Below are 13,379 nucleotides of genomic sequence, written 5' to 3'. Positions count from 1 at the left end.
ATTTGGTCTAGAGTATGAGACAATTACAGTTGGGTCTCTGTAGACAGAGTGGATCTTTAGCGAACTCCAGGGGAATTAGGTTATCTCAATCCCTTTTAAAAATTATAATCCAGTTTTGTAGGCAGTAATCCTGGGTTGTTCAGAAGGAATGTATTCAGTGGCTGTGTGGTTTTGTAATTTTATAAAGGACAAAATCATGAAAATACCGTTTCCTAACTAAAAATTTAAGCACGCCTCTCATTCAGAAAAATGTTATGTATTCAGAGAGAGAAGTCAGCAATGTTTTTGGCTCTGAATGATGCCAGAATGTCTAAATGATGCATATCAGTGCCTGTACTAAACCCTGAACCATAGGTAGAGAAAGATATAAAAGAAAGAGAACCATAAGGAGATGTATGAAAAAAATCAGGTGGAGGGACAAACAAAAAGAGTAATATTATCTTCAAGGCACCTCCTTTTAAGTCTTCCTGCCTCCTTTTAAGAAAATGCAAAGTTCCCTGTTGTTGGATTCTAAATGCAATAGACTGTGACTGTTAATTCTCTAACCTTATCAAGGTTAGCAGGATTGACTTGAAGTTTAATGTGTTTTTACTTCTCATTTATAGTTGCCTTTAAAGAGAAGTATAGAATGTTTTTATTAAACAGAGTGAAACTAATTCTTTGTTTTTCCCCCCTTAGGCCCAGATAGGTAATAATAGATCATCTGGAAGATGGACCCGCCGGTACTATTCAGCCAACAAAAACGTTACCTGTAGAAATTGTGATAAATGTGGCCATTTGTCAAAAAATTGCCCCTTCCCACAAGTACGTGAAGTATTTAATGCTTTTTTCCACATTGTTAATACCATTATCTTTAGTTTTAGAATCCTTGACCTTGTAATTCGTATCTTTTGTAATATTTATGTAAAATTTCACGTAGTCCATAGCCTTGTGTATTGGAACAAACAATAAACTTAGAGTCAGAAAATCCTGAGATCTGTTTGATCTTCCTAGTCTTGGTTGTATGACGTTGGGGAAGTCATTTAACCCTCTGTGTGTCTGTTTCCTTTTCAAAGTGAGGAAATTGAATCTATATGATTTCTGAGACCCCTTTTACTTTTAAACCTTCTACTTTTTGAAAAAACTTGTTTCAGTGTGAGAAAATTTTTGTTTGAAAATTATAATTTTATGCATTTATAAATGTTTATTAATGTAAATTATATTAAATAAATATTAACCCTTTGGAACAACACAGAACTAAAACTCTTATCTGTTGCTTAACATGTAATAAGCCCTCTACAAATATTTCTTCCATTACCTACTCCCTTTCCCAAATGAGTGTCTTTCAAATATTTGAGGCAGTTTTCTTGTTCCTCTTTGTCTTTGCTTCACCAGGCAAACCAGCTTCTTTCTGTATCTGTTCCTCCTATCACTTAGCTTCCAGATCGTCCTCATCTTACTTTCCCTCTTAGATGCCTTCTACTTTGTCAGTGTTCTATCAGCCAAGGTATAGCAATAGATTCAGATGATGCAGACTAAGCCTTTTTGATAGTCACAGTATGCAGATGGCTTATGTTAAAACTCTAATTTCAGGTATTTTGTTTGGTTTTAAAGTTATGCCCAAAATTAAATCTTTGTTGGATCTCAAATTATAAATAATTTGTATGGGATTATATCAAAAAAGAAAAATGAATCGTCTACTGAGACTTAAGTGTTTTGCAAAAGAGATTTTCTGTTTATCTGCACATAGAAAGTCCGTCCCTGCTGCCTCTGCTCCGAGAGAGGACACCTCCAGTATGCCTGCCCAGCCCGCTTCTGCTTAGACTGTTCTTTGCCTGTGTCGTCTACTCACAGATGTCTTCAAAGACCTTCCTGGAGAAAACGATGTGATCGATGTGATATGATAGGCCACTATGCTGATGTGAGTGTTCTGCATATAACTAATTTGTCAGACTTGGGGACACTGCCAATTTATAATATCAGTCAGCCTACCTAAAAGAATATTTACTTTGCACTGTATAAAATGGTAGTCATATCACTTTCACCATTGATCATGTAAAGTAGTGCTTTAATATCTCTGGGTAGGGATCCTACTAAATTATTTATTGGGAGGCAGCATCAACAAATATTGTAAGCTCATGGCATCTCCTTTGCTTAATGTTCCTGCCTAGTAGAAGTTGAAACTAAAGAGATATGTAATAACATGTAAGATTTAAGTAAGTATTCATGCATATTTAGAACAAAAATATGTACACACTTGGAAATTGTATACAGATTTCTGTATGAATCCATTTTGATACTGCTTATATCACTGGTATTATAGTGCTAGGCAAGAAGAATGAGCCACTCATTACTTTATCTGCCTTAGCTCTTTCTTTAGATCTAACAAAACAAAAGTAATTTAGAAGACATTTCAGATACTTGCAGCACACTAAAAATGTTGTTTTGGACATCATTTTGCATCACGCTATAAATTGTGTGGGGTTCTGATGACAAGAATTTCAGAGACCAGAAAGGTTATTGGAGTAAGTAGATCCAACTTTAATGTGAAATACGTAGTTTTCAGCAGTCAGTTCACTCCTAGCACATGTGTCAGTAGGGCCTGTTTTTTTACCTCCTACTTAATCTCTTACTAACATTTGTTTATTTTATATTAACAACTAATCAGTACAAAGTCATTTTTCATACTCATTCCTAGGTATCCATCATAACTGTTTTAAGTTAAAGGACATTTATTAAAGGTTAGCTCTCATTTTTCCAAGTATTATCTGTTTAAAAAAAAAAAGGAAGATGAATCCTTTCCTTTCTGTCTTAATTTGTACTTCCCAAAGACATGATACAAAAGCACAAACATTTTTCTGATTTTTATTTGTATTGAAGTGTGTCTATAGCCTTTTGATCAAGCCTTTTGAAAGCTGATATGACTTGCAGTTGAGGACAATTTTAGATTAAAATAAATTAGAATATGAATATTCGGTATATGTATTTCTCATATAATAATATGGTAATTATTCAATTTTTAAGTTTTTTTTTTCTTAAACAAAAATAGGATCATACTATTCACACTATCTTACTCCTTGATTTTTTTTCTACTTAATTCTTTGTGGTTGTCTATCCATATCATAATGATCTACCATTCTAATGACTGACTTTTATTCCATTATATGAATATTCCAGTTTACCCAGCCATTTCTATACCAGTAAATTTAGGTTTAGATTGTTTCCCATTTTTAAACAAACAGCACTGCAATAAATATCTTTATATATGTGTTGTTTATATGTATACATGTAAGTTTTTCTACAAAAGAATTGTGTAATTAAAACATATATGCATTTATGTTTAGATACAGGTTTTTAAGTTGATCTTCTAAAAGATTGTACCAGTTTGTCCACCTGTGTTTAAGAGTGCGCATTTCTCTATACTCTCATCAAGCCTAAGTAAAGTAAAGTCTTATTATTCATGGTGGTTATATGCTGCAAAGTCACCGCAAACACTGAATTAGTAAATACTGAATCATTGCTCTTAAGGGAAATGCAGGGTTAGGTTTCTGTGAGCCACTTGTCACAATATTTTCATTACCTGATCAATGCATAACATTGTTTTATGTGTGTTTCTGTTTAAAGAATCCTTCCTTCCTTCCTTCCTCCCTCCCTCCCTTCTTCTCTTCCTTCTCCTTTCTTTCTTTCTTTCCCTCTTTCTCTTCTCTTCCTCTCTCTCTTTTCTCCCCCCCCCCCCCCCGTGCACACGCACACATACTACATTGTCACATTCATTATATTTAAAGTGCAGGTCTGTTTCTGAACTCTGTTTTATTCCACTGGCCTATTTATCTTAATGCAGGTTTGCAATAATGCTGATAGCTGGTTGGTATAACTCTTTGAGTTTTGTTCTTTTAAGCTATTCTTGGCTCTTCAATTTCCGTATAGATTTTAGAATCAGCTTGTCAATTTCCACAGCCTCCAAAATAATCTTGCTAAATTTCATTTGATGTTGTATTGAACCGAAAGATCAATTGGTGAGATTTGACAGCATTACATTGAGTCTTTCAATCCATGAATCAGGTATATCTATCCATTTATACAGATCTTTATTAAATTCTCTCAATACTGACTTGAATTCTGTTGAGAGGTTTTACATATCTTTCATTAGTTTTATTTCAAGGCATTTAATAATATTATGTGTGTGCGAATGTGCATATATTACTATAAACAGTATTACCTTTTTAACATTTTTAATTGTGGAATATAACATATTCAAAAAAAGAGCAGTAAATTTCAAAGTACATTGTAACAAGAGTTATGTAGAACAGATTTTCAAGTTTAGTATGGGATATGGTTACACAATTTCAGGTTTTTCCTTCTATCTTCTCCAAGAAACTGGAGACTATAAGGATACTTTATTTAATATATATTGTTGATTCATTAACATTGAACTCACTGCCAACAGCACTATTACTCCTGCCTGAACAAAGCTTATCTAACTTCTGTATTTTCTCCCTAAGGCACATCATAGCCTTCTTGTGTTTAGAAATGGTAGATGGCCCTTCAGCACTAAATTCGGGAGCCAATTTAAAAAGCAAAATTACTGTCAAAAAGCAAAAAATGCAGAAAACTTTGTACTAAATATACTGCAAAAAAGACACTTGTTTACTGTGTGAGAGCCAAAATAGTAAGATAGAACATCACCTTGTTCAGCCTCAGCTGGGAATGTGCACATCAAATATTTCACTGCTTTGCATGTGTCGACAAATGACCATGAAGGTACTGTAAGTGTGGATTTAGGGATTACAAATAAATTTTAATGAGTAGCAAATTTGTAAGTATGAGTCTATGAATAATGAGGATTGACTATATTATCACTCTTTAAAAATGTTGGTCAGTCAGATAAAAAGAAAGTATCATCATATTGTTTGAAATTATATTTCTTAGTCTACTAAATGAGGTTGCCTGTGATACCTCTACACGTGGATGTTGTCGTTCATTCCAAAGAAATTTAAAGTTATAGTTGGATATTTATCATCTTAAAAATAATAAATCCTAAAGTGTCTTCATTTTGTATTGTTGCTGTCTGCATTAAATTGTCATTTATAATTTGATTAGTAAGATTTTCCCATTTGGAATTTATATTTAATATGTGGTTTTTTACTTTCTTCTGAAGAACACTTACAAACATGTGTCCTTATTTGCCCATGTTAATAAAAGGGGGTCAGACATTATCATGAGCAGTTTTTTAAATAAGCTATAGTACAGAGCAGTTAAAATGGCTCGTAAAAGGTTATATAATTAGCTGTGAGTTAAATCTATAGCCCATTCTACTTAACTTCTTAAGTTGGACTTCTACTGTGTGTTAAACTCTTATCTAAGATGACCTTGAAGGTTAATAACCCCAGTGAATATGAGTTTTTAGGATAGACTTAGGCTCTGGCCAATTTAAGAGAAGGCAGTAAGTACCTTTTCCTCAAGTCTGTTAGGATCTACTATTTTTTAAAATTATAGGTTGATGGTTCTGACATTAACTGGGTCTGTTTCTAGTCTGCCCACTGTTACAGGATTACCTTGGAGCCTGATCAGTCCTGAACTTCCACTGACTCCTTTCAGAGAGGCTTATAGTCCTTACCCCACACGGAAGCTCTTCATAAGGATACACTTGGAAGCATAGTCATTCTGATCCCAGGTTACCGAAGGAACTATTTCTTTTGGGGCTCCCTGAGCCCAGTCAGTCCCAGACATGCTTTAGATTTATTTTGAAATTTAACCCTCCCCAGAGAATATCATTTCTCCTACAATCCTCTCACCTGCTTGCTGCTCATTCTTTATTGTCCCAGCATACCCCTGAAGTAAGAGTTGGGATTAACCTCCTCCTTACTTGCCATTGCTTCAGAATCATTATTCCTCCCTCTTCATGTAAATTTTTGACTAAATTAAGGCTTGTACCTTCTGACAATACCATCCTTTACCCTTCTTCGTCATTTTCTTCTTCTTACCTATTGGACCTTCTGCTCATTTAGAGGGCTTCTGAAACCCTGGGTAACTATAGATTCCCTGAATTCTCATAAATTGAGGAGGTCAAGAAATTTTTACTTATACTCTGTAGATTCCCATAGCCACACCATAGAGCTCTACTATGCCATAGTATCCGATATATATGTGTGAAGAGAATTTGTAATGAAAACTGATGAGTCTGAAGCTGGCCGGGGCAGCGTCGCGCTCCCGCCACTTCGCGCTCTCTGTCCCCGTGCACCCACCTCGCGCCGTTCGTGCCAGGACGGGCCCTCGCCAGCAAACTCTGCGCAGAAAAGGAGACCGAAGCTCAGAGAAGTTGGGTAACTTCCTGAAGTCACAGAGGGAAAGGCCTCCTCCAGAGCAACTACTAGGTGAACAGAAACAGTGCAGAACAGCTCCCGGGGCCACGGCAGGGAATGGACACACAGCGTACCCCAGTCTGGACTGGCTAGACTGACTGCGAGACTCTGCTGCGGTGAGATCCCCGAGCAGCGCGCGATTCCTCGAGCTGCGGCAGCGGGCGGCCGGAGCACCTCCCTCCCTCCTTCCCAGGCCGGCTGAGAGTCTCGGAGAGGCAAGTTTCCCAAGCCGCGGTGGCCGGCGCCCCTCTTTTGCGGGCGGCTTCCTGGACCGGCTATGAGTCTCGGATCAGAGGGCTACCCAAGCCGCGGTGACCGGCAACCGGCGCCCCTCCCCCGCGGGCGGCTTCCTGGTCCGGTAGCGAGTTCCCCGGGCCGCGGCGGGCGGCGACCGACACCCCTCCAGGGAGAGGAGGGAATTTCTGACAGTGGCAGGGACTGGGTCCAACCAAACACGAATAGGGGCATTTATAAAGGAGCCACAGGGTCCCCTCAAGCTGCGGCGGCTGACGCCCCCACCACGCGCGGCCCCCCGGACCAACTGAGAGATTTAGATCAGAAATCCCCAGGCCGCGGAGAACAGTGACCGGGGGGATCCCTTCCAAACACGTGAGACAAACGTGTGCCACGAGCACCACCAACTGGGCAGGATAAGAAAAACAGAACCCAGAGATTTCACAGAAAAATCTTACAACCTTGTTGGGTCCGACACCCAGGGAAATCTGACTAAATGCCCAGACGCCAGCAGAAGATAATGGTCCACGCTCAGAAGATTGAGAATATGACCCAGTCAAAGGAACAAACCAATAGTTCAAATGAGATACAGGAGCTGACACAACTAATGCTGAATATACGAACAGAAATGGAAAACCTCTTCAAAAATGAAATCGATAAATTGAGGGAGGACATGAAGAAGACATGGGCTGAACAAAAAGAAGAAATAGAAAAACTGAAAAAACAAATCACAGAACTTATGGAAGTGAAGGATAAAGTAGAAAAGATGGAAAAAACAATGGATACCTACAATGATAGATTTAAAGAGACAGAAGATAGAATTAGTGATTTGGAGGATGGAACATCTGAAATCCAAATAGAAACAGAAACTATCGGGAAAAGAATGGAAAAATTTGAACAGGGTATCAGGGAGCTCAAGGACAATATGAAGCGCACAAATATACGTGTTGTGGGTGTCCCAGAAGGAGAAGAGAAGGGAAAAGGAGGAGAAAAACTAATGGAAGAAATTATCACTGAAAATTTCCCAACTCTTATGAAAGACCTAAAATTACAGATCCAAGAAGTGCAGCGCACACCAAAGAGATTAGACCCAAATAGGCGTTCTCCAAGATACTTACTAGTTAGAATGTCAGAGGTCAAAGAGAAAGAGAGGATCTTGAAAGCAGCAAGAGAAAAACAATCCATCACATACAACGGAAACCCAATAAGACTATGTGTAGATTTCTCAACAGAAACCATGGAAACTAGAAGGCAGTGGGATGATATATTTAAATTACTAAAAGAGAAAAACTGCCAACCAAGACTCCTATATCCAGCAAAATTGTCCTTCAAAAATGAGGGAGAAATTAAAACATTTTCAGACAAAAAGTCACTGAGAGAATTTATGACCAAGAGACCAACTCTGCAAGAAATACTAAAGGGAGCACTAGAGTCAGATAAAAAAGACAGAGAGAGAGCTATGGAGAAGAGTGTAGAAAGAAGGAAAGTCAGATATGATATATATAATACAAAAGGCAAAATGGTAGAGGAAAATATTATCCAAACAGTAATAACACTAAATGTTAATGGACTGAATTCCCCAATCAAAAGATATAGATTGGCAGAATGGATTAAAAAACAGGATCCTTCTATATGCTGTCTACAGGAAACACATCTTAGACCCAAAGATAAACATAGGTTGAAAGTGAAAGATTGGGAAAAGATATTTCATGCAAATAACAACCAGTAAAGAGCAGGAGTGGCTATACTAATATCCAACAAATTAGACTTCAAATGTAAACAGTTAAAAGAGACAAAGAAGGACACTATATACTAATAAAAGGAACAATTAAACAAGAAGACATAACAATCATAAATATTTACGCACCGAACCAGAATGCCCCAAAATACGTGAGGAATACACTGCAAACACTGAAAAGGGAAATAGACTCATATACCATAATAGTTGGAGACTTCAATTCCCCACTCTGATCAATGGACAGAACATCTAGACAGAGGATCAATAAAGAAATAGAGAATCTGAATATTACTATAAATGAGCTAGACTTAACAGACATTTATAGGACATTACATCCCACAACAGCAGGATACACCTTTTTCTCAAGTGCTCGTGGATCATTCTCAAAGATAGACCATATGCTGGGTCACAAAGCAAGTCTTAACAAATTTAAAAAGATTGAAATCATACACAACACTTTCTCGGCTCATAAAGGAATGATGTTGGAAATCAATAATAGGCCGAGTGCCAGAAAATTCACAAATACGTGGAGGCTCAACAACACACTCTTAAACGAGTGGGTCAAAGAAGAAATTGCAAGAAAAATTAGCAAATACCTCGAGGCGAATGAAAATGAAAACACAACATATCAAAACTTATGGGACGCAGCAAAGGCAGTGCTAAGAGGGAAATTTATTTCCCTAAATGCCTATATCAGAAAAGAAGAAAAGGCAAATATGCAGGAATTAACTGTCCACTTGGAAGAACTGGAGAAAGAACAGCAAACTAATCCCAAAGCAAGCAAAAGGAAAGAAATAACAAAGATCAGAGCAGAAATAAATGAAATTGAAAACATGAAAACAATAGAGAAAATCAGTAAGACCAGAAGTTGGTTCTATGAGAAAATCAATAAGACTGATGGGCCCTTAGCAAGATTGACAAAAAGAAGAAGAGAGAGGATGCAAATAAATAAGATCAGAAATGGAACAGGAGACATAACTACTGACCTCACAGAAATAAAGGAGGTAATAATAGGATACTATGAACAACTTTACGCTAATAAATACAACAATTTAGATGAAATGGACGGGTTCCTGGAAAGACATGAACAACCAACTTTGACTCAAGAAGACATAGATGACCTCAACAAACCAATCACAAGTAAAGAAATTGAATTAGTCATTCAAAAACTGCCTAAAAAGAAAAGTCCAGGACCAGACGGCTTCACATGTGAATTCTATCCAACATTCCAGAAAGAATTAGTACCAACTCTCCTCAAACTCTTCAAAATAATCGAAGTGGAGGGAAAACTACCTAATTCATTCTATGAAGCCAACATCACCCTCATACCAAAACCAGGCAAAGATATTACAAAAAAAGAAAACTACAGGCCAATCTCTCTAATGAATATAGATGCAAAAATCCTCAATAAAATTCTAGCAAATCGTATCCAACAACACATTAAAAGAATTATACATCATGACCAAGTAGGATTCATCCCAGGTATGCAAGGATGGTTCAACATAAGAAAATCAATTAATGTAATATACCATATCAACAAATCAAAGCAGAAAAATCACATGATCATCTCAATTGATGCAGAGAAGGCATTTGACAAGATTCAACATCCTTTCCTGTTGAAAACACTTCAAAAGATAGGAATACAAGGGAACTTCCTTAAAATGATAGAGGGAATATATGAAAAACCCACAGCTAATATCATCTTCAATGGGGAAAAATTGAAAACTTTCCCCCTAAGATCAGGAACAAGACAAGGATGTCCACTATCACCACTATTATTCAACATTGTGTTGGAGGTTCTAGCCAGAGCAATTAGACAAGAAAAAGAAGTACAAGGCATCAAAATTGGAAAGGAAGAAGTAAAACTATCACTGTTTGCAGACGATATGATACTATACGTCAAAAACCCGGAAAAATCCACAACAAAACTACTAGAGCTAATAAATGAGTACAGCAAAGTAGCAGGTTACAAGATCAATATTCAAAAATCTGTAGCATTTCTATACACTAGTAATGAACAAGCTGAGGGGGAAATCAAGAAACGAATCCCATTTACAATTGCAACTAAAAGAATGAAATACCTAGGAATAAATTTAACTAAAGAGACAGAAAACATATATAAAGAAAACTACAAAAATCTGTTAAAAGAAATCACAGAAGACCTAAATAGATGGAAGGGCATACCGTGTCCATGGATTGGAAGACTAAATATAGTTAAGATGTCAGTCCTACCTAAATTGATTTACAGATTCAATGCAATACCAATCAAAATCCCAACAACTTATTTTTCAGAAATAGAAAAACCAATAAGCAAATTTATCTGGAAGGGCAGGGTGCCCCGAATTGCTAACAACATCTTGAGGAAAAAAAACAAAGCTGGAGGTCTTGCGCTGCCTGACTGTCATGGTTAGGGACAGGTGTCAACTTGGCCAAGTTGTGGTACCTGTTCATCTGATTGGGCAAGTGCTGGCCTGTCTGTTGCAATGAGGACATTTCATAGGATTAGGTCATGATCACGTCAGCTACATCCACAGCTGATTCCACTTGTAATCAGCCAAAGGGGAGTGTCTTATGCAGTTAGTGATGCTAAATCCAATCATGGGAAGCCTTTTAAGGAGGACTCAGAGGAGACAGGTTGCATTCCTGCTTTGGCTGGTGAGCCTCTCCTGTGGAGTTCGTCCAGGCCATCCATTGGAGTCATCGGCTTCGCAGCTTGCCCTGTGGATTTTGGACTCTGCATTCCTACGGTCACGTGAGACACTTTCATAAATTTTATATTTGCAAGTGTTCCCTGTTGGTTCTGTTTCTCTAGAGAACCCTAACTAATACACTGACTTTAAGGCATATTATGAAGCCACAGTGGTCAAAACAGCATGGTATTGGCATAAAGATAGATATATCGCCCAATGGAATCGAATAGAGTGCTCAGATATAGACCCTCTCATCTATGGACATTTGATCTTTGATAAGGCAGTCAAGCCAACTCACCTGGGACAGAACAGTCTCTTCAGTAAATGGTGCCTAGAGAACTGGATATCCATATGCAAAAGAATGAAAGAAGACCCATATCTCACACCCTATACAAAAGTTAACTCAAAATGGATCAAAGATCTAAACATTAGGTCTAAGACCATAAAACGGTTAGAGGAAAATGTAGGGCGATATCTTATGAATCTTACAATTGGAGGCGGTTTTATGGACCTTAAATCTAAAGAGCACTGAAGAAGGAAATAAATAAATGGGAGCTCCTCAAAATTAAACACTTTTGTGCATCAAAGAACTTCATCAAGAAAGTAGAAAGACAGCCTACACAATGGGAGATAATATTTGGAAATGACATATCAGATAAAGGTCTAGTATCCAGAATTTATAAAGAGATTGTCCAACTCAACAACAAAAAGACAGCCAACCCAATTACAAAATGGGAAAAAGACTTGAAAAGACACCTCTCAGAAGAGGAAATACAAATGGCCAAACGGCACATGAAGAGATGCTCAATGTCCCTGGCCATTAGAGAAATGCAAATCAAAACCACAATGAGATATCATCTCACACCCACCAGAATGGCCATTATCAACAAAACAGAAAATGACAAGTGCTGGAGAGGAAGCGATGAAAGAGGCACACTTATCCACTGTTGGTGAGAATGTCAAATGGTGCAACCACTGTGGAAGGCAGTTTGGCGGTTCCTCAAAAAGCTGAATATAGAATTGCCATACGACACAGCAATACCATTGCTGGGAATCTACTCAAAGAAATTAAGGCCAAAACCTCAAATGGACATTTGCACACCAATGTTTATAGCAGCGTTATTTACAATGGCAAAGAGATGGAAACAGCCAAAATGTCCATCAACAGAAGAGTGGCTAAACAAACTGTGGTATATACATACGATGGAATATTATGCAGCTTTAAGACAGGATAAACTCATGAAGCATGTAATAACATGGATGGACCTAGAGAACATTATGCTGAGTGAGTCTAGCCAAAAACTAAAAGACAAATACTGTATGGTCCCAATGATGTGAATCGACATTCAAGAATAAACTTGGAATATGTCATTGGTAACAGAGTCCAGCAGGAGTCAGAAACAGGGTAAGATAATGGGTAATTGGAGCTGAAGGGATACAGACTGTGCAACAGGACTAGATACAATAACTCAAAAATGGACAGCACAATAATACCTAATTGTAAAGTAATCATGTTAAAACACTGAATGAAGCTGCATCTGAGCTATAGGTTTTTGTTTTGTTTTTACTATTATTACTTTTATTTTTTTCTCTATATTAACATTCTATATCTTTGTCTGGTGTGTTGCTAGTTCTTCTAAACTGATGCAAATGTACTAAGAAACGAAGATCATGCATCTATGTGATGATGTTAAGAATTACTGATTGCATATGTAGAATGGTATGATTTCTAAATGTTGGGTTAATTTCTTTTTTTCCGTTAATTAATAAAAAAAAAACAAAACTGATGAGTCTTTCATATTCTTGCTGTAATGAAAGACTCTTTCCTGAACTCTGCTTGTAAAGCACCTCACTGGTTAATTGCTTATGTAAAAGCATTTGGTTGAAATCCCACAGTTTTACAATATTAGGGATGGAAAAATGGCTCAAGACCTGCATCACTGGTATCTTCCAAAAGACAAGAATTTGGAGTGTGGGAAGAATCCAATTCTGAATCTCCCACACATTCTGTCCTCTTGCCTACAATTTTTAAATATGCAGAAAATTATAAAGTATATGTATACATTCAGCTTTCATCTTATTCTGTAAGACATAACTGACATTTTCAAGATAATAATGGCTATACTTTATCGAGTACTTACTATATTTTAATTTAAGCATTATGCAGAGTGGGAGCAAAGTGGCAATGTTTGCTTTGTCCCCTGTTATTTAGTACCTTGCGTATAGTAGGTGTTCAATAAATATCTCTGAATGCATCAGAATCATTTATTTAATTCTCTATGAGGTAGGTACTACTTATTGCTCCCATTTTACAGAAGAGAAAACTGAGACATTGCAAGGGTAAGTGACCTGCTCAAGGTCTCACAGCTAAAATGA

At 37.2% G+C, this 13,379-nt stretch overlaps 1 protein-coding gene across 7 annotated transcripts in view; it reads left to right on the top strand.

The window, feature by feature from the left end:
• The window catches only part of ZCCHC7 (zinc finger CCHC-type containing 7), a 307,034-nt gene that overhangs the window by 248,462 nt on the left and 45,193 nt on the right, over positions 1 to 13,379 (top strand). For all 7 annotated transcript variants that reach the window (XM_077147678.1, XM_077147681.1, XM_077147679.1 and 4 more), the window contains 2 exons: positions 679 to 804; positions 1,730 to 1,900. In XM_077147678.1, coding sequence (XP_077003793.1) covers positions 679 to 804; positions 1,730 to 1,900 — 297 coding nt within the window. The remainder of the gene's footprint in view (positions 1 to 678; positions 805 to 1,729; positions 1,901 to 13,379) is intronic.

This window comes from Tamandua tetradactyla, chromosome 2 (genome assembly GCF_023851605.1).
Source record: "Tamandua tetradactyla isolate mTamTet1 chromosome 2, mTamTet1.pri, whole genome shotgun sequence".
Classification (NCBI taxonomy): Eukaryota; Metazoa; Chordata; class Mammalia; order Pilosa; family Myrmecophagidae; genus Tamandua; species Tamandua tetradactyla.
This window is presented reverse-complemented; position numbering and strand designations above follow the sequence as displayed.